Source organism: Molossus molossus, unplaced genomic scaffold (assembly GCF_014108415.1).
Source record: "Molossus molossus isolate mMolMol1 unplaced genomic scaffold, mMolMol1.p scaffold_m16_p_8, whole genome shotgun sequence".
NCBI classification, from domain to species: Eukaryota; Metazoa; Chordata; class Mammalia; order Chiroptera; family Molossidae; genus Molossus; species Molossus molossus.
Genome location: NW_023425402.1, coordinates 83,507,193 through 83,532,890, shown reverse-complemented (window position 1 = coordinate 83,532,890; position 25,698 = coordinate 83,507,193). Strand labels below are relative to the sequence as shown.

Genomic DNA, 25,698 nt, shown 5'->3' with positions numbered 1-25,698 from the left:
AGGTCAGGGGGGAAGCCTGAGAGTCAGCATTTCTAAGTCCTGCCAATGCTGTTTTAGGACTACCTTTTAGGTAGCAAGACCTCTAGACCAATCAGAATTTCAGGAGGGCACAGGAGACTGAATCATCCTTGTCACTCAATGTATGGGTTACATGGTCAGGAAACAGGAAGATCACTATGCCTGTAACAACTGGAAAAAGGGTAAGATTTGCATGATGAATTACAAAAGGCAAAACATCTAGTGTGGTCAAGTATTGAATATGAAGTTTCAGCTCTCACATACACTTGGTCTTTAAACTATGGGACTTTCAGATTTGAAGTTAGTTTCCACGTTGGCTTCTGTCTTATCGCAGCAATCTCTTGGTACTGAAAAGGTATTTGGAATTCATTAACAGACAAGAAACAGTCTCTAGAGGTGCAGGATTCTTGAAGGGTTGGCCTGCAGATGGCTCATACATGAGGTGCAGATATCAGGTGACATAAGCTCAGAGACATCTCAGCTCCGTTATAAACTTCAGTCACAGGGACAAGGGTAGACAGATGGCCAGGGATTGGTCTTTCAGAAAAAGAAAAAAAAAAAATGCTTCAAAAGACAACAGTTAAAGCCATAGTCCAAGGATTGGTCAAATCTGGACAAACTTTACGATGTGATCAGGGTAAATGTAGGAGGCCAGCAACAGCCAGCTGCCCGTGGGTTATGCTTCTTATCAGCTCTGTATGGTCTTTGTACATCTTGTTCATCTTCTCTGAGAGAGATTTTTATGCATACTTCTCCTGGGAATCCATTTTATCATCATCACAGAGCTACCCAGGCCCATAAAGAGTTTTTCTGTATAATTCTGGGAGCTGGCAAGCTACAGAAAGATCTGACTTTTGGAAAACATTGTTGATAGCTCTCTTATCTTATCCAGACCTCAGGTAGCCATTTCTGAGTTGGCATAACTTGCTATGTTATAATCCTAGACTAGGAGCCATTGTCCCAAAACTGGGGTTGCTTCTTTTTCATGGGCATGGTTACTATGTCAAGAAAGTTACTACATCAAGACTGGGCTAGTGTACTGGGACCCTGGGCCATGTCTTTGGTTCAAAGAATAGCCTGGGAAGCCACTGGCCAGCTCTGCCTGGCCCTTCTACTAACTGAAATCACTATTTATGTAAAATTGGGTGGAAGGTCAAGGAGGAGAAACTTCTTTGGCTGTGTAGGGGGATAAAGTGTAAGAACTTGGAATTAGAAAATGACCTATTACCTGCTTTTTTCAATCTTGTTTCTCCTTATTTTTCAGATTGTATCATTTATATCACTCTGTCTTCAAGTTTACTGACTCTTTTCTATGCAATCTCCATTCTGCTGTTAATTTATCTAGTACATTCCTTAAAGTTTCAAATCTTGTAATTTTCTCTTTGTTTTTTAAAAGAATATCTATGTCTAGGGTAATTTTTCTATTATTTCAGTTAGTCTAACACAGTTTTCTTTAAGTCTCTGAATTGTTACAATAGCTGCTTTAAAATCCTTGCCAACATCTGGATCATCTCAGCATCACATTCCGTTCATTGCTTTTACTCTTGAGAATGGGTCACACTTTTCTGGGTTAAAAAAAAAAATTACATAATTTTGAATTGTGTACTGGACATTGTAAATGTTAGAATGTGCAAAACTCTTGATTATTTCTCCTTCATCCAAGGAGCGGTGATGGTTAGTTAGTGTTAACAAGTAACAAAATTGGTTGGACTCAAATTGAAAAATCTGTTTCTTGGGTATTAACTCAAATCTAAGTTTAGTTCTTTTACCCTTAGTTGGGTTGTGCACATGTGTGATTTGGGATCAGCCAGAGATTTGCACAATTTATACACAGAATTTGTAGTTCCCCCTCATTAACTCTCTCCTTTCCGAGGTTCTCCACTCCTTTTCAAGAGATGTGGTTGCCCCAGACTCTACTAATTCTGTAGTCCAGACAGCCTCCAGGTTTTCTACTAGAGTTGTAGCAGCACTGCCTGAGGAATGGCTTTGGGCTAAAAGTGGTACAGAGGGATACTCAGTCCATGTCTTCCATTTCTTCCAAGTGCGGGCTCCTCTTCAGAATCTGCCTGCTTGTATCCACTCTCTAGTATTTTCAGTTTAAAAAAATTTTCTTGTCCAATGCTTATGGTTATTTTTATGGGTTAGATGGTCCAGTGTGAGCCAATTAGTTCATTCTACAAGTAAGGCTCTGCTATCGAAGTAGTCTGCATTTGAGTTGTGAATTAACGGATTAGTCTAGCAACATGAACCATGGGAATAAGTAGGCAAACACAGAGATAAGATGTAGAGAAATTTTCATGACACCTAAGTGTGAGAAATTAAGATAAAAAAGACATCATTAAGCCTGGCTTGCTAAGAAAAGAGGCACAGCAAAAAGAAATTTATTAATTAATTTTTTAAAAGAGAGAAAGAAAGAAAAGAAAAAACACAGAAATTAGAATGGTATCTTAGCCAGGTCAAGCTGTCTGAACAAAGTACAGTAGACTGTGTGGCTTGAACAACAGAAATGTATCTCTCACAGTTATGGAAGCTGGAAAGTCTAAGTTCAAGGTGTCAGCCAATTTGCTTTCTTGTGAAACCTCTCTTCCTGTTTGCAGATGGTCACTTGTGCTGTGTCTTCATGTGGCAGAAACAGAGAGGGAGCTAGGACATATTTTCACCCGCTTAGTGACTGCCAAAGAGGGAAAGAAAGAGGAGCTTATCCTAAAAAGAGAGCAGAGTGCTTTCTCCTCTTTGTTTTATTCCCCGTGTGTCATTGGCTCCCATGCCTTCTTGAGGAAGATGACCTGAAGTTCTAAAGGAACCTGGCCTACCAAGGATTGCAGGATTGTGCCAGAAAATGTACCTACTTAGGCTAATTTAAGAAATCTTTCTGTTCGTTTGTCTTCAACTTTGCCTTTTTACCTTTACCTTCACTCCAAACCAGTCTTATTAGTGAAGGGGTTTGAAAGGGACTCAGGGCCCCTGGGTAACTCTTACTTGGAAATTTTAGTATAGATTCTTCTTTTTACACAATGATCAGTCATTAACTTTAAAGTTTTAAAGTGGTTCTGAGACTTAATTTTATAAACAGCCTTACTGAGGTGTAATTTACACAATACCGAGTTTGCCTGTTGAAAGTGTACGGCTCAGTGAATGTTAACACATTTCTACGGCCGTGCACCCACGGTCACAGTCCACTTTGAACATTCTGTCACCCTAAAAAATTCTCATCTTCTCTCTGCTTTGCAGCCATCTTCCCCCCACCCCTAAACCCGGGCCTCCACCCGTCTTCCGTCTGTAACTATGGTTTTCTGTAGCGTTTGGCAGAAACTTCGTCTGAATGAAATCAGGATATCTAATACTTTCCTTCTTTTTGTTTGTTTGTTTATACCCGAGAATATTTTTCCATTAAATTTTTGAGAAAGTGGAAAGGAGAGAGGGAGAGTGACATTGATGTGAAAGAGACACATCGATCAGTTGCCTCCTGCATGACCCCTCCGGGGCCAGGGATCAGATCTGCAACCCAGGTATGTGCCCTTGACCAGGAATTGAACCCGAAATCATTTGGTCTGCAGATTGACATACTCACTGCTCAGCCAAACTGGCCAGGGCTGATACTTATTTTTAATTTAGAAACTAAGTTTACCTTTAAAATAACCAAGAAAAACTAAATTAGGGGGATCTTGTATATCATTGTAAACAGCAGCAGAATAAATTAATTAGAAGAATTTTCTTAATCAGGTGCTAAGACTTATTGTATGCCTCACTTGCTTTGCTGAATTGCAACTGACTCTTTGATATCTTGTTCGGTTTTGAGCTATGCATGGCATATTATTGGATTAATAATATTCTTCCCAACTTTAGGCTTCATTCTAAAGTCTATATTATTATGACATTTTTTCCAGAACTACAGGTTTTTATGTGTGCAAAGGGAAGGGAAACAGAGATCCCGAATGAGCCTGCAAACATTTGTGGATAGATGAGTGGATGGAAGACGGGTTGATGACTTCCATATATTTAGGTCTCAGGAAAGTGCTTTATATCAGAAGTTCTGAGGATGTAGAAAATGGATAATTTGCATACCTTTGAAATAGACTCTTACTCTGTGTTTCTATTAACAGAAGGAGTGCAAAGCATGTTCCAGCGAGGAATAAAGCATCACAGTGGACCCAGGCCTATGTTTTACCAGCGTTTCCCTACGACGTCCAATGCATGTTAGCGGAGCAGAAGTGTCCTGACCACAGCATGCGGATCAGGATCATCGAGTTTCTCCAGGCCGACATGACCAAGTATCTGAAAGGCTCACTGTGAGTGAAACAGGGCAGACGCGTTGCTCCGGGCGAGGGCCGGTTGTCAGAGTAAAATAGAACTCATTTGGAACCAACCCTTCTCAGATTTTAGAGGACATATAAGAAATAAGTCCAACATTGCCCAATATTTGAATGTCTGCATAGAAAGATCTGAAGAAAATGAGTGTGATTTAGACTTAGTGTGCAGGAAGGAACTGGGCTGCTTGAATGACAAATGTCCTCCTGTTGCACGGGACAGGTACCCCAGCACCCAGCAGTACAATGACGTGGTCGGCGCCCTGCTGCGGGCCCACCCTTTCCTGGACGAGGACGGCTGTGGCTTTGTAAGTGACCGTTTCTGTTCGTCTCAGCCATTTGAAAAGACTGGCTTTGCATTGCCCAGTAATTTCCATCTCGCCCACCTTTCCTCAGTCTATCTCTGTGATATTTCTCTGTCTCTCTCTGTGCTTCCTTATTATTATTTTTTTAAATAGACTTTGGTTTTTAGAGGAGTTTTAAGTTCACAGCACAACTGAGAGGACAGTAGAGATATTTCCCCGGTGTGGCCCCTGCCCCCATGCGTGATAGCCTCACCCTTGTCCACATCCCCCATCAGTGGTACATTGGCTCCAGCTGATGAAACCACATCAGTATCACCCAGACCGAGCTTTACCTTAGAGTTCACTCTGGTGATGTGCATTCTGTGGGTTTGGACAAATGTATAATGACATGTATCTATCATTATAGTATCACACAGAGTATTTTCACTGCCTAAAAGTCCTCTGTGCCCCCCCCAATTGTCCCTCCCCATCCCCTTCCTTTGTCTCCTTTGTCTCTCTCTGTCATCTTCTTTCATCTCTGCCTTAAAGCTGTCTGCAAGCCTGTGGGTAACCACGAGTCTCTAGGCAGGCTCCTTACGAGATGTGACACACAGAAAGAGGGACAGGGTGCCCCTGCAGCAGTGCTGTCACCGGTGAAGTGATTCTTACCTTCTGATTAGACCAAGCAGAGCAGTTGTCTGGCTGCGTGGCCGGGACCTCCAGCCTCACCTGTCCCTCGCATCTGCCACCCCGATGTAACAGGTCCGAAAGATGTTCCTGGGCAGCAAAACAGCTCTGTCTGCACATTGGGACCCCCAGAAATTCTGATTTCGCTGATCTGGAGGAAGGACCCCGACATTTTGTTAAAGTTTTGCAGATAAATCTAATGTACAGTCAGGGTTGAGAACTGCTGCTCTGGAGGTTTCATTACAAACTTTGCCCTTGGGATCTGTCTGTCTCCTGGCTTAATAAAAGCCTGGGAGCTTCGTTTCCCAACAATGTGAATATACTCAACACTACTGAACTGTACACGTAGAACCTGAGTGTCTTGTGACACTGGAACTGCCCTCTGCCCTCTCTGTCTGTGGATTTTGCATGGGTGGATTCATCCAACTGTGGATTGAAAATACTGGTAAAAAGAAAAAAAATTCCAGGAAGTTCCAAAAGGCAAAACTTGAATTAGCCACCCACTGAGCACTCTGCTGAATTCACACCAGTGAAGTGGTGTGTAGGCGTACCCTGCTGTAGCCTGTATGCAAATACCATGTCGTTTTATACGCGGGACCTCAGCATCTGTGCATTTGGGTGCGGGGGTTGTCCTGGAGCCAATGCCCACGGATAGATACTGAGGGATGACTTTACATGACTTAAGGAACAATTACAGGGAACTATATGTGTGCATAAAAATCTACCGTCATTCTTCATATCTCTATATGCCATGCATATATACATTGGCAGTCATATCCAAATAAGATGGATGTCCTTTTGTACCTTTTTATTGCAAATACCTGAAAATATCTTTTTTGCTGGGTTTTCCTGAAGACATAGAATAATTCTTGGGGCGGGGGGCTTCCCTAGGCATTGTAGGGTATTCAGCAGCATCCCCGGCACTCACTAAGTAAGAGTCGTGCCCCTCACACACATACAGCGACCAACCCGGTCTCCAAACACTGCAGAGGGCTCCTGGGCGAGGACTAAACGACTGATGACTGAGAATCACTGTCTGGATTCACTAGGTGTGAACACTGTGCACCTTCATTTTTCCTCTCGTGTTCCTCTGTTAGTGAGTTTTGGCTGAGCGTGTCAAGAAAAGTTGCAGATATCATTCCTAAACACTTGAGCATCCATCTTGCTATACAATCAAATCAAGGTTTCTGCATCGCGTGTGGTTACAGTGTCTCTAATTTTTTGTTCAGATTGTCTGGGACAATCTGCCCTTTTTTGGTTTTTCCTGATATTTACTTTTCGGACTAGTCTAGACCAGTTGCCGTGTGAGACGGTCCACAGTCTGGGTTCGGGTGACGATGTCCTAGTGACTACAGTGGGGTTTGAAATGCCGGGTGTAGGTCTGCTGGCGACGCTGTGGACGCTTCAGGAGGCCCGTGGTCTCAGGACTGTTTTTATGCCAGAGTGATGGGGGCGAGGCTGTATCCATGCTCTTCCCATGCCTCCAGCTGGAGAACTCTGACACGGGGTAATTCCTCAAGGACGCCAGTGTTTTCTACCGAGGCAGCTGAGCAAGGAGCCCCAGGGCCAGGCACGTGGCAACTCGCTGACGGAGTCGTGTGGACTGCATTTGATTGGTCTTCTGCTCCCATCAGACAGTTAATAAGGAGAGAAGGGAGAGGCTGGGAAGAAGAAATTGGCAATTTAAAAATGTCCTCGCTGTTGATTGCTTGACTAATTCCCACCAGGTCAGCAGGTTTAGAAGAACTTAAGAGCTGTAGGAAATAAGCAAAACATCTATATTTGTACTAGTTTATAACTCAGGGCTAAGAAAAATAGAATCCATTTGTTATTCTTGTGCTGCTGTCACACAGTGATGGCAGAGTCCCACAGCCTGTGGGAGGCGATGAGACATCCCTGATTCCCGCACCCCTGGGTGCTTCACCAGGGCTGACACTGTCCCCAACCTCAGTCCACAGCACACCCCACCAGGGCTGTGATGCTTTTATGGATAGCACTTTAGTAAAAATACCTTCCACAAGTAGCTGTTTATTTGAGTCTTCCCAAACCCATGCAGGTGACAGGACTGATCACATTGCTCCAATTTATAGTTGGAGAAACTTGGCTACAACATACTAGAGCTAGACCCCTGGTCTTTCCAGCTCAGGTCCTGGCGCTTTCTGAAGGGCAGGGAATAACTCTCCCTGGGACTCAAACCAGGGAACCAGCAATGGCAGAACCTACGTGCCGGCCACGGGCTAATGGAATCTCAGTGGCCTTCCCGTTTGCCCTGAGGAAAAAGCACTCAGAAAAAATGGCCAAGGTCACCCAGTGACTTACACCTTCTCTAGTGGCCAAGACTAGGAAGCAAAATAGGGGCTTGTCTGTCTGCAAAGGGTCCTTTTCTTTCCCACGCCCACCCTTGGGACTATTCGAGCACATGGCACCGTAGGGAAGATCAGGAGCTGAGAAACGGGTTTCAGGCCCAGGCTTTAAGATGTGTCAACCGCTCCTGACAGTGTTACTCACCACACGGCCAGGACTCGGAGTTGGCTTCAACACCGAGTCCCTCCACTTCACAGGACTGGCACAGGCATTCAGTACTTACAGTTCCCACGATGCATCAAGCACCGTGCTGGGCCTGCTGTCTTCACGTGCTTACAGCCTAGTGAAGGAAGAGTTGGGGGGAGGGGGGAAGGAAAGAAGGAAGGATGGAAGGGAGAGAAGGAGGGAGGGAGGGAGGGAGGGAGGGAGGGAGGGAGGATGAAAAGAACCAAAAGAAACAGAAACAGAAACGCACCACATAGATGAGGGTAAGTTACCTGTATGGTAAGTGTTGACAAGGAAGATGAGAGCTGACAGCCAATAGAACTGAGCTGTCGGGGGCCACCAGGCAGTGTGGGTTCAGCTGAGATCTGGAGGCAGAGCCAGAGTTAACTAGACACCAGCAGGGTGAGGAGGAGCATCTCTGTGTTTGAAGCAGTAGATGCTCCGCAAATATTTGGGGAGTGAATGCCATCAGTATTCACCAAGGGGAATTTCAAGGAATGACAGAAAAAGCATATATGGATTGATGCATTTCATAAATGTTCATTACTGGTATTAATCCATATATGCATAAGCCGTTATCATTTTTTTTCTGGAGCCCATTAAAAAAGTGGAGTATACTGGATGGGTTCTAAGGCCTGGATATGTATCTGAAGAAACTCAAAACAACAATTCGAAAGAATATATGTTCATGGCACTGTTATTTACAATAACCAAGCTATGGAAGCAACCCAAGTGCCCATCAATAGACGAGTGGGAAAAAAGCTGTGGTACATTCACACAATGAAATATTACTTGGCCACAATAAAGAACGAAAGCTTACCATTTGCAACAGCATGAGTGGACCTAGAGAATATTATGCTAAGTGAAATAATTCAGCCAGAGAAAGACAAATACCATGTGATTTCACTTATATGTGGGATCTAAAAAACAATATAAACAAAAAGACAAAAACAGAAACAGACTCATAGATACAGAGGACAGACTAATGGTTTCCAGAGGTTAAGGGATTGGGGAATTGGGTGAAAAAGGTGAAGGGATTGAGAAGTGTAGATTGGTAGTTACAAAATAGTCATGGGGATATAAAGTACAGCATAGGAAATATAGTCAATAATATTGTAATCATTGTATATAGTGCTAGGTGGGTACTGGAAATATCAGGGAACACTTTGTAAAGTATATGATTGTCTAATCATTATGTTGTACACCTGAAATTAATACAAGAATACTGACTCTACATTGTAATTGAAACGAGAAATTTTAAAAAGAATAGCCCTGGCCGGTTTGGCTCAGCGGTTAGAGCGTCGGCCTGCGGTCCTGAGAGACCCGGGTTCGGTTCCCGCTAGGGGCGCGTACCTTGGTTGCAGTTTGTCCCCGGCCTTGGTCGGTCGTGCAGGTGGCAGCCACTCGATGTGTTCCTTCACGTCGATGTTTCTCTCTCTCTCTCCGTTCCTCTCTCTCCCTCCCACTCTATCTGAGCAAAGAATGGAAAAGTGTCCTCAGGTGAGGATAAAAGAAAAATAAAATAAAATAAAAAGAATAGAGTATATTATGAAGACAGCAGAGTAAGGTGAAAATTATTCAATTTTAGGAATTACATCATCAATAGCCAGTATATTTACTCAATAGCTGTATGACAAGGGAAAAATATTTTGAGTTCTCTGTTTCCTCATTTTAAATTTGGTGATTACAATTTTTATAGCAATATCACAAGATTGTTGTGAAGGGTACATGGAAGGATAGAGTTATTGTTTCTATTATAGTGGTGTGAAAAGATCTGAAGCCCAAAGGTGAAAGATAAATTTTAAAAATATATTGTTTATATAGTATTATTTCAATCTGAAGATTAACTGTTCTGTTTTGTTATTTTGCACAGTTTTTATGGAAACGAGCCCTCAAAGATCGCTTTAAATATGTTCGAAGACCCATAGAAGATGATGAACAAGTGATGAGAAATAAGTGTAAATTTGGGCACCGAAGAGGCCAGAGAAGGAAATCTCTTGCTGATATGAGATTTGATAAGATTAAAATTGTCCAGATAAAAGTAAGATTGAATCTTGAATTGTTCTGACAACTTATTGATTGGTTGATTGAGTCAGGAAAAATAAATAATAGCATTTGAAATAATTAAAACGAAAGAAGATATCCTTTTGGCGTAGTTAGAAAGCGAGGAAATCTGTGTTTTGCATAACAAGTCATGTGAATGAGAATAGTTCCACAAAAGATCTTCCAAATCAGTTTGAGCAGAGTTTATTATTGAACATGTCATGTTTATTATTTTCCAATCTTCCAAAAACCTAGAAAAACCCTTATATTCTGGGTCCTTGAATATCTTCCTGTCATCTTAAAATGTATCTTGTGTTCTTGATGTTCTTATTGCTACAAGAAGTTTTTAATACTCACATTGTGAGGTTAGGTAGCCTCTAGTCCCAAGGGGGGAAGGTAATCCACCTGCATGGATGCAAAACTCCGTAGTCCCCTTTCCTTGCCCAGAAGGGATCCCACAACACCCAAGGCACTGTGAGGAGTGTCAGACTGAGGATCCAGCGGTAGGTTCACTGTGCATAATGTCCACGTGGGTCCCAGTGATCTGAGAGCCTATATTCTCTCTGCACCTCACAGCACCCAAATATCCTCAGAAACAGAAGAGTTCCCTGCTAATAAAGTGGATTGAACTCCTTAGGGAGGGGTTCCAACTACCAAGTATGGAAGCTAAGTCTCATGTTCCCCCAATTCTATGTCCAACTCAATCCGATCTGAAGAGATAAATTCCAACACTACCACAGACACATTATGTTAGTAAATGTACTTGGTGTAAGTATTCTGCTTTCTTCTTCAGCTGGTGTATTTATTTGCTACTAATAGAGCAACATATTGGGTCATCTCAATTTTATTAACACTATAGGCTCTAGGGCAGAGGTTCTCAACCTTCCTCATGCCGCGTCCCTTTAATACAGTTCCTCGTGTCGTGGTGACCCCCAACCATAAACTTATTTTTGTTACTACTTCATAACTGTAATTTTTCTGTTGTTATGTCTTAGGTGACCCCTGTGAAAGGGTTGCTTGACCCCCAAAGGGGTCACGACCCACAGGTTGAGAATCGCTGCTCTAGGGGCTAGTAATATTTTAAAGCAATATTTTTTATACCACTCATCCCGGTATCTACATGAAGAACAATTTTAAATGAAGGTATATGTATATTTTAAATATTTGACTATAATTTCCAAAGAGATTTCAAATCATTGGCCAGTTAAGACAATATAATTTTATATCTGCTCTTTGATGAAAAGACAAAGACAGATGAAAGGGAACTAAATTTAGTGGTGTAACTTTTTAGAAATGTTGACTGCAATATTCTAATATAAACTAAAAATCATAATAAGGTAGAATTACATTTGGTTTCAAATATCTTTTATATTTTTTAAATTAAAGTCACACTATAAAGGAACATAATTATGCATAAATTGGTTTTCTCAAAATATTTGCCTTGCACTATGTTAAAATTAGAGTTTCTTTATAAGTAAATTAACATTTTGCATATTCAGTTTTCCTTTTTTTCTCTGATGCATGTCCCACTAAAACTCATTGGAATAAATGAATGGTAAAATTGGGAAATTAGCAATTGTCCCTAGCATTAGAACTCAAGGTTAAGACAGTGGGGTCAGAGATCAGTCCCGGGGACACGAGGTTAAATGGCAGCTTCTCTTTTGTTGACATATCATCACTGAACCCATTTGTACACTCGTCATTGTGTTTCTTCTCCAAACCATGTTAGTTCTTCATGTAACTATACCTTTCATGGCTTGCCCCTTGCAGCTCTCCGTCTAGTCCCCCAGACATGCCTAAATTCTAAAATGAACCCTGCTGAGTCCCATGCAAGGGGCTTTGCTAGGAAAGACATCGGGAATTGAATATATTAAGGCCCAAGATGAATTTAGGTGCAACAGAGTTTGGTTCTGACTTTCCTGTCAACTGGGGCAAAAAGAGATTATAAAGTGGTCATTGTTCACATATGAAGCAACAACATTTTTCCTGGCTAACAAGTCTAATTTGGTAAGGATTTACTTTCCCCCCTTACAAATGGGGCTACAAATTGCTGATTCTTTTAAAGACTGCAGCATCCTGTTTATGACCTAGTGTTCCGTAAAGCCAAAAGCTTTAAAGGATGGGAAAATATTTACACTGACTATTACAGAAACAATGTGTTTCTCTGTTTTATATCCTCCACGGTGTGCGCCAATGTAAACACGCTGAGGAGTGGAGGGACAAATCCATTGAATATACGACTTATCTCACGGGACTTCACACTTCAGAAGAATTGCCTAAATGAGTTCTGATCTTCATTTTGAACTTCCGATAGTTCCTTTATAATATCTTTCAGATTTCTGGAAATTAAAGATATTCGGATTAAGATCTACTTTGCTACTTTGACATCTTTTAAAATTTCTTGGCTAGCCACAATACTTCCATAATATAGGAAAAAAACCCTATTTTCTGTGCTGCAGAGATGGCAACACCAGGGGTTCGGCCCTTCCCTCAAAGGCAAGGAAGTGGGTTTGGCTGAACTGGACGATGATTTGGAGAAGGGAAGGAGATTTAGAGATTCTCATTGGGTTTGTTTGTGGGTTTTGTTTTTTTTCCCCATCAGTGGTTAGAATTGCAGGTAAATAGATGTCTCTGAAGGAGGGTGCATTTCTTGGTGTGTCACATGGACTTCTTCAGATAACGCAGGCAGCTGCAGAATTTGCGTGATTCTGAGCATAGGCTGCAGACCTTTGGTCCCTATCTCCATTGCCTAGGGCAGTTTAGTGCTGCTTAAACTATGCTGCAAAACTGCATCGAGGGCGCCAAAACACCCACTTGTGAGTCAATATTTTTCCTCATATTCCATGGCTGAAAGGACTTATCGTCATGTTATATGGATATCTATACTTGACAGAATCCCAAACTGTGTACCCAGGACAAATTCTGTAAAATCTTTGGTGTTTTGCAGTGTTTAAAAATCCTCTTCCAGCCCTGGCCGGTTTGGCTCAGCCGTTGGAGCACTGGCCTGCGGTCCAGAGAGACCCGGTTCGGTTCCCACTAAGGGCGCGTACCTCGGTTGCAGTTTGTCCCCGGCCCTGGGTGGGTCGTGTGGGTGGCAGCCACTCGATGTGTTCATTTCACATTGATGTTTCTCTCTCTCTCCCTCCCACTCTATCTGAACAAAAAAATTGAGGAGTGTCCTTGGGTGAGGATAAAAAAAAAAAATCCTCTTCCAGTCTCACGACTTCATGTCGCTGCTGCTTATACAGTTTCGCAGCCAACCCTAGGGGTATTGTTTCTCAGGCATCCAAATAAGTCTGTAGACCCAGGAATTAATAAGTTTATCTTTTGCTTAATTACCTTTTACTATACTTCATTATATATTTATAAACTGTCGATGTAAGAAATGTCCAAACCTGTAAAAAAAATTTTGTAAGAGGTTATTTGAGTCAAACTGATGGCATATTCCGGGGGGGGGGGGGGGGGGGGGGGGGGGCAAGATCTAAAATGCTCCAGAGAATTCCAGAGAATGACAGTTTGCAGTTTTTTATGCAGTCGAAATTGTCAACCAACCGATCGTCATTGTCACCAATTCACTGTCAACAGGAATCTCTAATTTGAGGTCCAGTGCAGAAGGAAACTTTATTCCGTGCTAAACAACTCAACTGTGATAGCATGGCTGTGAGGTGGCCCTGGGGCCAGACCCCTCTCTGCTGGGCAGCTCTGCTCTGCACCATGCTGGTTTGCTCCACTCTGCTGTGGCGAGACATCTTCAGTGTTTCAACTCAGTTAGGGGGACCCAGTCTTCAGTCTTTAATGGAAAGGGAAACATGCGCTCCGCAAGCCACAGGGGAGCTGACATACAGACAAAAAGATCCTGTCCCTAATCTCTGATTGGTCCAAAAGCCACTTTCCTGATTGGTCAGAATAGTGCCACTCCGATTGGCCAGAGCTGCACAGCTCTGATTGGATGGGGAAAGCCTCAGTATTGGGTAAAATAGGCTCACAGGAGCTTCTTTATAAGGATGGCCTCGGCGGCAGAACCAGTGCAGGCAGGCAGTTCAGCGCAGAAACGCACAGAGGCTTCTCCGTGAAGTATGGTTTGTGTGAGAGGCCCCTGTGCAGAAATGGCTGCTAGACTCTGCTTTTTTATTTGAGCCCAGTTAACCACCAGGGGGAGCCTTTCTTAGTAGGTGTCTGCCTTACTCCCACTCCCCCACCCCCGTCCAGGGTTCACGCAATTAGGGAGGAAATGTAAGGAAGATTACATGAAGGTGGGAGAAAGCAAGGTGGGGATTGGATTATGGGATAGTTAAGATTATGTGCTCTTTTGAGGGTGGTCCACTTTAGAAGGAGGGGTCTGGAAAGGGGGCATTTTAGGGTGTGATAGCCAAACTGCACAGGAAGAATGGACAGGGCTTGCTTAAGGCAAAGATAAGCCTTTAACTAAGGAAGTAGTGGGCCTGGGGCATGACTACCCACCATGACCTGCCCAGTTAGGAATTTATGAACAGATCACCCTGTGAGATTACTTTCCACAGAATACCTTTTTCATCCACAAAACAGATATAATGAGATTCTTGAAATACTACACTTGAGTAAACTCATCAGTTACAGACCATATTACTCTGTTTAAATGATAAAGACACTGGTTGTAAAAGTTTATAGTGTAGTGAAATTATACTTTATACTGTAGCTTTCTGTTTTTTGTAAAAAACAAACTCCGTGTTAATTAAAATTGAGTGAATCACTCTTTTTTTTTTTAAATACCCACGTACCAAATATAATGTGGGCATATACCTTGCATCAGTTTTATTTACAGTCCTATGAGAACAATTTTACTATTTTTTACATGTGAAAACAGGTTTACAGAGGGAAGGTCAACATTTGAATCTCCAAAATCGACAGTTTTTATCTTAGGCTACTTCATCATTTTGTTATGTGCAAAATATATAGGCAGATCATCACTTTTGTGAAGTGAACTTTGACATGTTTTTCCTTAAAGCATCATAATATGCAGATTACTCTTTACACCTAATACTTATGAACCAGGCACTCTTCTAATTACTTTACATAATTGTTTAAGCCTCATGATAACCCCTAAAGTAGTTAACTGTTTTATGCCCGCTTTGCAGATGAGAAACTGAGACTTATAGAGGGCAAATAACTTGCCCAAGGTCACACAGCTACTAATTGGCGAAGCTGGAATTCAAACACAGTCAGGGCAATGATGATAATGTGCCAGGTGAAGAACTCTTTCAGGCCTTTCTCTGGTTTCATTCATTCATTCATTCATTCATTCATTCATTCACTTTTGTCTCCATTCTTATCTGCCTTCCTCCCCTCCTCTGCCTTTGGGCAGCACTCTAAGGTCTTTCATATGTATCTTTTTGTTTGTAAGTGTTCCACATGTATATTGTCACTTTATTTGGGTTTACATATATTGTAAAAGGTATTCTACACCTCACTAGTGTTTCAGTCTTCTCACTTAAGCTCTTTAAGACTCACTCATGTTACTGTGTATATTCCTAGTCCACGATTGTACCTGTTATTAAATACACTTTGCCCCAGGCCTTGTTTCTCCCCATCAGGAATTACCTGCAGAGAACACCATCTTACCTGTCTGCTTATGGATCTAGCTGTGTATTATCTCTTAGAATTCTACACCTAGAAGTGGAACTAATGGGGTGGAGGGCATGCATGTACTTAATTTGACCAGTAACTCTCCAGAAGGACTTTTTTATTCTCACTCCCAAGGAAGTATATATCCCTATATTCCTGTGCTTCCCTTTTTTAAGCCTACGTGCTATCTAGGGAGATTTAATAAATGCTTGTCCGGTGTCCTTGTGTCCCAAAGTCCTCCAAATGTTTGCTAAATAAACCGAGGAACTGCCAGGTGTTAAATTACTAGCACGGTGCTTATAATTCATTTCTCTCTTGAAACATTTTGTTTTCCTATTTATTGGGTATATATGTACCCCATAACTTTAAAAGTCATGAAGCAGTTTTGTGGGTTAGTTCTCTTTGGATAAGAAAAAAAAATGGAATTGAAAGTTATGCAAACACTGCTTAGATAGGCAAATGCTAAGAATATCTACTACGTTCCTTTGGATTGCTTTTACAGCAATTGCTCTTTGTTTCTTATTGCACCTGACACGTAGTGATTTATTGTCTAAATACTAATTTTTATAGCCTTCTCCACAGATGTTTCTCTCATGGTGCAAAACTGAACAAGGCCACAAAAGTTGAAGAAAAATGTTGACAGTTAAGTGCATTCTGGCTATAATGCAGTGGCCAGTGGCCCGTGGCAGGTTTACAAATGCCAGGTAGGGTACAAGTCGGCTGTGCCCTTGGAAACGTGGGGCAAAGCTGCGGCAGCTTCCCTGCTGACTGAGACACACGGCTGCAAGCTAAGCAGAGCCTCTTCAGGGACAGAGGCAAATCATTGCCAAAGTCGATAGAACTGAACATGGGGCGATTGGAATTCAGTATGAGGAAAGCCCAATCATCGGACACAGCACTGTGCCACAGAACATAATACAAGCCACGTGTGCCATTTTAAATTTTCTGGTAGCCATATTTTAAACAGTAAAAAAGAATCTTAGGTATAGGACCTTTACACAGGGTCTTTAAAGTCGATTTTTAATAATATACTTGTAAGAATTATTAAGTTTTTATAATAAGACACTTTCTTTGCAAACTTATTCAGCTTGCGGGATGTAGAACAAAGTGTGTTTAATAAAAGTCAAGGGGAGATTTTATTCATTTATGGGGGGAAGAGGGGATGTGGTAACTGTACATTTTAAGCCATGCTGTGTCCTACTACTTCAAAAGCAGTCTCAATGTTCTGTTGAAAGCTAACTTAGAAATATTGTCCCCCTTATTTCTGGTCCAGCTGTCGGCTTAGAGGTTGGTTAGAGCTGAGTCTCTGCTATTCCGCCCAGCTGTCTAAAAGCTGGAGGTCACTGTGCTGGTGGCGCAGAGAGCCTCCTCTGTTAACCAGCACGGTGATAAAGGGGGCGTGGCATAAGTTCCTGATCCAGTTTGTTTGATTCTAACTCAAGTTAATGTTCTGGATAATTTATGCTGATTCCTTTTAAGTCACAAACCCTCCCGATGACCCCTACACTTCCCTTCAATGTGTCCATTCATTGGCATTCCTTTGCCGGGAGTGATCTGTTCCCTGCTTCATGCCTCTTCCATTGATGACTTCTTCAGCACGTCCAACTGCCTTTGCCTGATAAGACAGACACTACTGCAGCTGCTGCTGTGTAATTTAGACATTGCTCACCACTAGTTCGCTCATCAGAACAGGGCCATTCATGTCCTCAGAGAAGTGAGGGGCTACCACAAGACAGGCACCCATACCCCTGGTTATCTCCGTGCTTGGGAAAGTCACCTCCCCTTTGAGAGTCTCAATTTGCTCATCAGTAAAGTGAGAGGGATAGACCAGATGCTTTCTAACTTCCTTGCCCTAATGATCTATAAATCAATCTAACAGGGGAGAATCTTAAAGTCTAATACAGCCAGTTATTCCTTTTAATAAAGAACGTCATTTCAATCTAAGATACAGCCCACTAACATTATGTTAATCTGACCTGGTAAAAGCTTCATAGAAACTCCATTTTTTGTGATATTTTATGAACTGGGTGGGAGTTTAGGGGAAGCAGTATATCATGTGCCTACTAGTCTATAAATGTCAGTATCAGCAGTTATAGAACTTCTGCTAATTTGCAGTAAAAGGAAAGCTGTTTATATAATTAAAAGTATTTTCCTTTAGCCTGGCCTGTGTGGCTCAGTGGATCGAGCATCGTCCCAAGGACTGAGAGGTCCTGGTTCGATTCTGGGCCAGGGCACGTGCCCCTGTTGCAGGCTCAATCCCTAGTAGAGGGTATGCAGGAGGCAGCCAATCTCTCTCACAGCGATGTTTCTATCTCTCCCTTCCTCTCTAAAAAAATCAATAAAAACGTTTTTTAAAAAGTATTTCCTTTACTTCTTTTTTTTTTTATCCTCACCTGAGGACATTTTTCCATTTTTTGTTCAGGTAGAGTGGGAGGGAGAGAGAGAGGAACAGAGAGAGAGAGAGAGAGAGAAACATCGATGTGAAAGGGACACATCGAGTGGCTGCCATCTGCACAACCAACGAGGGCCGGGGACAATCCGCAACAGAGGTACATGCCCTTAGCGGGAACGGAACCCAGGTCTCTCGGGACCGCAGGCCAATGCTCCAACTGCTGAGCCAAACTGGCCAGGGCAGTATTTTCCTTTACTTTTAAAAATTAGGATTTTCCTTTTTTTAAAAATTTTCATTATATACTTTTAAAACTGATAAAAGAATATGTGTAGCATATTTGTAATTAATGAGACATAATGAGCACTGTGAGCCCAAAGTTCAGCCATGGAATTGGAACACACCCGCACCTCGTGTCTGCCTGGGCTCCCCTCCCCTCCCCCGTGCCTTTCCAACAGCACTGCCTTCCACTCTGAACTTTATGTTTATCCTTCATCTGCTTTTCAAATGTACGATTCTACCACATATGCATGATTCTAAGGAAAGACTTGGCATACATTTGGAGCACTCTCTGTTTAGAATGTTTAATAGAATTTGTCTCTAAAACCTTCAGATCTTGGTGTTTTCTTTGTGAAAAGACTTTTATCTTTGAATTAAATTTATGTAAGGGTATAAGAACTTCTCTTTTTTTGCTGATTTAAAATATTTTTATTTTTAGAATTTTCCAGTTGTTTTTTTCCTTTGTTTTGAATGTATTGGGGTGACACTGGCTAACAAAATCATACAGGTTTCAGGAGCACAGATCTACAACACATCATCTGTACACTGTACTGTGTGTTCACCACCCTGAGTCGAGTCTTCGTCTGTCTTCTTTTAGTCTTTTGAGTTAGATTTTCCTAGGGATGTGTCCACTTGGTCTAAGTCTTGTTGTCATCCTATGTTCACAGAGAGCGGGTTTACCTGAAGCTTTCCTACTGTGCTTGTAAAAGCCTTGCTGTAGGAGCATTTTAGGCTCCTTATTGTCATTTTCATCTTTTATAGGCTACGTCTGTTCCCATTCTGGTCAGGTAGACAGTTTGTCAAGATGTTAATTTCAGTGAGTGTTCTCTCAACTAATTTTTCCAGAAAGACTTTTTTAACATATTTTTTTCTTTTCTCTTCAAAGCTGATTGTCTTAGATTTTTTGTTTGTTTGGTAATCCTCACCTGAGGATATTTTTTTATTGATTTTTAGATAGAGGGAAACAGAGGGAGGAGGAGAGAGAGAGAAACATTGATGTGTCACATTGATTGGTTGCTTCTCACACAACCCCAACCGAGGCCAGGGATTGAACCTGCAACCCAGGTACATGCCTTTGACCAGGAATCAAACCTGAGACCCTTTGGTCTGTGGGCCAATGCTCTAATCGCTAAGCCAAACCAGCCAGGGTTGATTATGTTTTAGATTTTTTCTTTTTTATCCTCACCTGAGGACATTTTTCCATTTTTTGTTCAGATAGAGTGGGAGGGAGAGAGAGAGAGAGAGAGAGAGAGAAATATCAATGTGTAAGGGACACATCAAGTGGCTGCCACCTGCACAACCCAACCAGGGCTGGGGACAAACTGCAACTGAGGTACGTGGCCTTAGTGGGAACTGAACCTGGGTCGCTGTGGACCGTAGACCGATGCTCTAACCGCTGAGCCAAACCGGCCACGGCTTGTTTTAGATTTTTAACAAGAATATGGCAGGTCTTTCTTAGCTACCCCACCCACTGTACACAAATGTACAGTGAATATAATTGACAGTTTGATGATTTAGCAATACAGAATATTTACTGTGCTTATTTTGAATTTGGATTATAAGACATGGTACTTCAGCTACTACAAAGGCATTTAAAAAGAAACAATGCAAACAATAACAAACCTTCAATTCACACCTTTTTATCTCTTAACATTTTGTCTTCTAAAATTTGAATGAGTGGAAATAAGCATTCCTGTTAAGCATGAACCTTCTGGACAATCTCGACTTCCATGTAAAAGGGCATGTAGCAAATGAGGTTACTCATAGCTCTGTCAAGTGAACAGATAATTCTACAGTAAGTCATTAACAAAATCTGCTTTGTTCACGAAGTTTCAGACTGTCCATTTGTTAACTGTGTTCAATGCCAAGTGTCATTACACATGATGATGCTCATTTTCTGAGAGCACTATTATATGATTTATATTATATAAAATATATAGTGAGTGCAACACAGCCTATATAATTCAAGTTTCATGAAGTGTTGAGCTGAAACGTGAAATGTGGAACATACTGATATTTTGAAAATGTTTTTCAGGAAGAAGCTATTTGTTTAGATCCTGAGGTAGATGAACACATTTGCTGGTTCCAGCAAGAATATGTGAAAACAGAAAAGGACTGGAAAGAAGTTGATAAGAGGATGAGCCAGACGTTGCAAATACGCAGGAAGTTGATTGGCAGCAGAACACCTCTGAAGGACATTCTTAAAATGTTTCCTTTCTTGAAATGCCCTTATCAGGTATCTTCATTCTCTGATTATAGGGTCCAAATTGGTTTGTCTCTTTCCTCTTGAAGTGGTAACAGGCACGTATGAGTCTCAGTCGGGTGTGTGAGGCCCCACTGGCTACAACTAGGACCGTTCGGTGAGACTTTCTGGAACCTATTTCTAATAGCACGTACTGGCTGCCTTCAGATTTAAAGAGTCCCTGTCATTGGACATAATGCGGAGTATATGGGACCGCTATTTCGCGGTATTTTGAAAAAAATGAAACATTTTCCCTTTGCATGCATTTAGACAATCTAGATAGTTTATTAAGGAACTATTAGTATGCAGCATTACTCAAAATCTATTTCCTTTATGATCCCAAATCATTTCATAAAATGATTTTAAAATACATGAAGTTTAAGGGGTAATTCAAATACTCTGCCATTTAATTTACTTAAGGTGGCCATTAAACAGTCCTGTTTCAATTTTAGTGTAATTTTAGCTGTAGTGTATAGTGAAAGAGTCATCAGTCTTCACCCAAGAACACATTTCACAGAGGAATTGTTTGGGTATAATCAAAATGGAAAGTTATTTTCTTCTTAAAATAAAACCCCGCAGAAACCTAAACTAAGAATTTGCAGGCAGTTTTATTTGAATAATGCCCGTAGCAAACACCTGACCTTACCATGTAGCAAGCATGTTCTTATCATTATATGTGGATTATTGTCTCTAGTCTCTAGGCAACCTTACCTTGATCATTGCTTGCTTTCTCTTAACATTATTTTTGTAATGACTATACTTACTGAATAAAGGTGTCCATTTCTGTTTTTAAATTATTTTCTGTATTGTTTAGAGAGAGGAAGGGAGAGGGAGAGAGAGAAACATCAATGAGAGAGAACATCGATTGGCCGCCTCCTGCATGCCCCCCTCTGGGGATTGGGCCCACAACCTGGGCATGTGCCCTGACCAGAAATCGAACTGGCAACCTCTTGGTGGCCTCAACCATTGAGCCACACCAGCCAGGCTAAAGGTGTCTATTTCTTGTTTTAAACAAAGAGCTAAACATTTCAGTTTTCTCTGGGAAGCAGCTCCCTAACTCAGCATTGTATAGCTAGCTGGGATTTTCAGTGCATTAAAACCTTGTTGTGCTTCCTAAAATATAAGCAAGCTTGATCTTACCTACAAATACTGTTAACAAACAATTCCTGTCGTGGGACAGCTGTCCCTGCTCCAGCCCCTCCCCCCCACTCGCTGCCTTTCCCACTGTGAGAACACGGGCGCTCAGGGAGCTGTGGACCCACGGCAGAGAGCAGCAGCTGGCGTGGGGCGGGGGTCCTAGGAGTTTATACGGACCCCTCATCACCACCTGCACTCTTCCACCCCCTCCCCCCAAAACACTTTCTCTTAACAGAAAATGTAAAGATTTTAAATTTTAAAAATATATACTTTGTTAGGCTATCAAAAATATCATCAACTAGGAATTTGTTACTGGGTCCTTCGGCCGTGGCACAAATAGGAGGGATCTGAAGAAGGCAAAAGACCAAACACAAATTCGAACAATTCCCCAAACTATCCAGTAAATCCTTTGAGGTGCTGGTTTTCCCCTTGCTGAGGAATGATTTCAACCATCATAATTTAGAACTTAAGTGAAGTACATAAGAATCCCCAGCTGTATAATACTTAAAACTATATATGAATTAGTAAGTACAACATATATATTCATTCACTTCGGAGTAGAGAAACCTGGCAGGTTTTATCTTAAGCAAGTGATAAAAATTAGTATTTCCAACAATGGGAGTGATTCCCAATTCCCACCTCACGCTTCCGGATGCAGTGAGAAGTGTCAATGTTCTTGCCAAAAATGCATCAATCGTGAAGAAATCTCATATAAACTCAGACTAAGTCACTGGCTTCTGCTTTTCAAAAATGTCAAGGAATGTGAAGAAAAAAAAACAAGAACCTGTTTCAGACCGAAGAAGACATGATTTCTAAATCTCATAAATTCTGGATTAGATCCTGAATTTATAAAGAGCGTGGTCGGAACAACTGGCATGCTTACGTGAGGCCCGCGGATGAGTGTCCGGAGTTTGATGTCATGCTGTGGTTATGTACAGGGAGAGCGTCCTTGTACTTGGAACCACCCAAAGAAGAACGAAGGGGCAAGGGGCGTCAAGCTTGCTCTGAAACGGATCAGGGCGCTGGGAGAAGCTGCATGAAGGACGTTTGTGAGCTCTACAACTTCTGAAATGTTAATGTAAACTCTAAAATAGGTGACAAAATTCTTAGCCTCTATGTGCCCCGGAAAGTGAAGGAAAATATTAACCTTCTTCATGCTCATTCCATAATTCCCTGCTGAGAATCCCTTTCCAGGGTATTAACCTAGGTTAGCGGTCCACGGGGGGCTGCCTGGTAATGCAGCCACTGTGTCTTTATGACACTGTGCATTCTGGTTTCCTGATGACTCTGGGACCTTATCTTTGAGCTGTTAATGATCTACCAAAGTATTCAAGGAATGATGAGTAGCAGTGGGCAGTATGTAATTCTTCTTCACAAAGTTTTAGGGAAAGCGATGATTACATTAATTCCTACCAGTGGGGATGATAGTCTTATAATGTCCCTCTGTCAACAAAAAGCAGGAGGGGGCAGCGATGGGGCAATTCCCTGAGGAACAGCACTTAGCCGGAGGCAAGAAAGGGTGGTTTTAAGTGTGTGTCTCTCTCTATATATATATTTATTTATTTTATTTTATTTATTTTTCCCCCCTGCAGTTTATTTCTATCTGCCCTTAAAGAGTCTCAAACACATTCCCCTTCCCCTAGAACCCCTCAGGGCACGAAGTTTTGGTATTTTTCAAGGTTTGCCTCCTAAAGTCAAAGCTTTCTTCTTTGGCATCATGTTGGACATTGCTCAAACATAACAATGTGGTTTACCTAAAGAAATGTGAGGTCCCGGAATCATAGTTAGGTAACCCAAACAGCTAAAATATGCACACAGCCTCATTTAGTTGAGTCTGCATCCAAAGTTGTAATTTTATGGACTTCGAAGTTTGCCATGTCCGTTCTTTATCTTCTCCTATTCGCCCTAGACCTTCATCCTTTTCTCCTCTGTCCTAAATCTTTCCTTCTCCACCAAAGTCACTCAAATATCTAGTATACATTTTAAGTTTACACTTAAAAGTTTAAGTGTACACTCAAAGTTTAAGTGTACACTCAAAGTTTAAAATAATCCTAAAGAGTTATTTACTTCGCTTCCATTGGCTTTTCTAGTGATCTGGTGTCTTTTTCTTCTTTCAGATGTTCAGAGAATTTCAACTTCTTACAAGAACAGATATTTATAAGAAAACAAGGCACATTTTGGAATCCTATTCAGAAAATATACTGGCTTCTTTTTCAGTGGTGGACAATCCAATCACTGCTGCACTGCAAGAGCAAATGAAACAGTACACAGATGAGGACATGTTGAAATGTTAGTAAACCCAAGGAGTGAGGTGGTCTGGTCTGTTACCTGTGTAATTCAAGGCAGTTGGAAAAGTTCTGTTTTGATAAGTAAAATTTAGTGAAGCATGTGGGAGAGAAAAAGGGCTTTCTCAAACAGGAGGTATTGGGGTATAAATATAAAAAGTACACTCGATACTATAAAATTATACTGAGGGAACCAGTAATGTTAATTTTGTCATCGAAATCACAAGGTAAAGCTGATGAGATCATCCTGGCAGGTGGACACAGTACAGAATTCTTGTCTGCTCCTGGCTGAGGACTGGGGGACAGAGCATGAGCTCCTGTGTGTTGATTAGCTGGGGATGCTGGTTAAAGATGGTTGTGCAACAGTGAACTAGGGAGGTTAGTTTGCTCTCTGTAGAAGGTAATGATCAACCAAAGACCCAGATGCTTTACCCTGGCTTTGTCACCACAGCTAGCGAAGGCTCATTTCACGTGGGCTGTAAGCATGTTTGCTTTGACAGATATGAAGATGACAGCCACCTGTTTGCTCCTACCAGACGCTTTTGGGGATGATCCCAGCCTTTTTGTCATTGTGAATGAAAAGGTATGCCGTATATCAATGATCATGGGTTTGACATTTCACATCTTCGTGTTTGCAAGCAGGGTGGTGGTCTGGGAGTGTGTTTTGTCCTGTTTACACATATGCTAATTTGCAACAAGCTCACCTGTTATAATATCCTGATTAAATCCAGGTACCTTGTATTATTTAGCTATTTTACACATCATATTATCTTTTTTTTCCAGGTGCAAGTGTCCACACCCGTGTTAGAAGTTAAGAACCCTTTCAACATTGATCTCTGTGAATTTTCCTTGTATTTAGAAAAAGAAAAACTCACAAAAGTGGACGACTGTGTTATGGCCTTGGCTGCTCTGGTAGCTGCCTTTCATGTATTTGGGATCCAGTGTCCAAGACGACTGTCCCAAACCTTTAACTTCCTGGAGACACTGATTTTTGATATGCACAATCCCTATTTTCCTTCTGTGAAAGAAAAGGCAAAGGAAGTAGGATTTCAGCACCCGGTCACTTTATAGCATGCCAAATATTGTATTAGAATTGATCTCTGGGACAGCTGAAACTTTATTTACAAAAAAAAAGTTTCAATTAGGGCCGTGGTAGATATTGAAAAATCATCTTGTCTCAAAGATATGAATGGATTTCAATGCCTTTTTTTTTTAGCCTCACCCGAGGACATGTTTTCATTGACTTTTAGAGAGAGAGGAAGGGAAAGAGAGAAACATCGACGTGAGAAACATTGATTAGTTGCCTCCTATATGCACCCAACCTGGGATGGAACCTGCAACTTAGATATGAGTCCTGATCAGGATTCAAACCCACAACCTTTTAGTGTACAGGGTGATGCTTCAACCAACTAAGCCACCTGGCCAGGGCTGAATGCCTTGCCTTTAATCTTAGATACTTAAATTCTCTGTGAAATTCTGAAATAAAATACTATTGAATTGAAGAGTTGTTTGAGTTCTCAGAAATTTCATGATCCACATTACACTTTACGGGTGCATTAGTTTTTAAAAGACACTGCACTTCATATTTGCTCAAGTCCCTTGGTTTAGGATGGACCTGGGGCTTCATGTGTCCACCTTTGAAAGACTTAGTGCCCTGGAGCTGCACACGTGGGCTGTGGGCTGCCTCCTCGGTCTGAACATTGCTTGGAAACATTTTGAACTTGATCTTTTTCGAAGATGCACAGACTCCCCAGTTCCCCTTTCTCCGAGCTGACCTGCCGGCCCTGGGCGTTGTGGTTTCCTTCCATCACGTTTGTTGAGGACAAGGGCTGCTTCACTCCTGTGGGCTCCTCACTGCTGGCCAATCTCGCTGGTGTAGGTTCCAATCATCTACGAC

At 41.7% G+C, this 25,698-nt stretch overlaps 1 protein-coding gene across 1 annotated transcript in view; it reads left to right on the top strand.

The window, feature by feature from the left end:
* The window catches only part of SAMD3 (sterile alpha motif domain containing 3), a 34,798-nt gene extending 9,926 nt beyond the window's left edge, over positions 1–24,872 (top strand). Inside the window, exons 6-12 of the mRNA XM_036247763.1 lie at positions 4,122–4,307; positions 4,549–4,633; positions 9,699–9,866; positions 20,173–20,373; positions 23,634–23,805; positions 24,302–24,384; positions 24,585–24,872. Coding sequence (XP_036103656.1) covers positions 4,122–4,307; positions 4,549–4,633; positions 9,699–9,866; positions 20,173–20,373; positions 23,634–23,805; positions 24,302–24,384; positions 24,585–24,872 — 1,183 coding nt within the window. The remainder of the gene's footprint in view (positions 1–4,121; positions 4,308–4,548; positions 4,634–9,698; positions 9,867–20,172; positions 20,374–23,633; positions 23,806–24,301; positions 24,385–24,584) is intronic.
* The last annotated feature ends 826 nt before the right edge of the window (positions 24,873–25,698 follow it).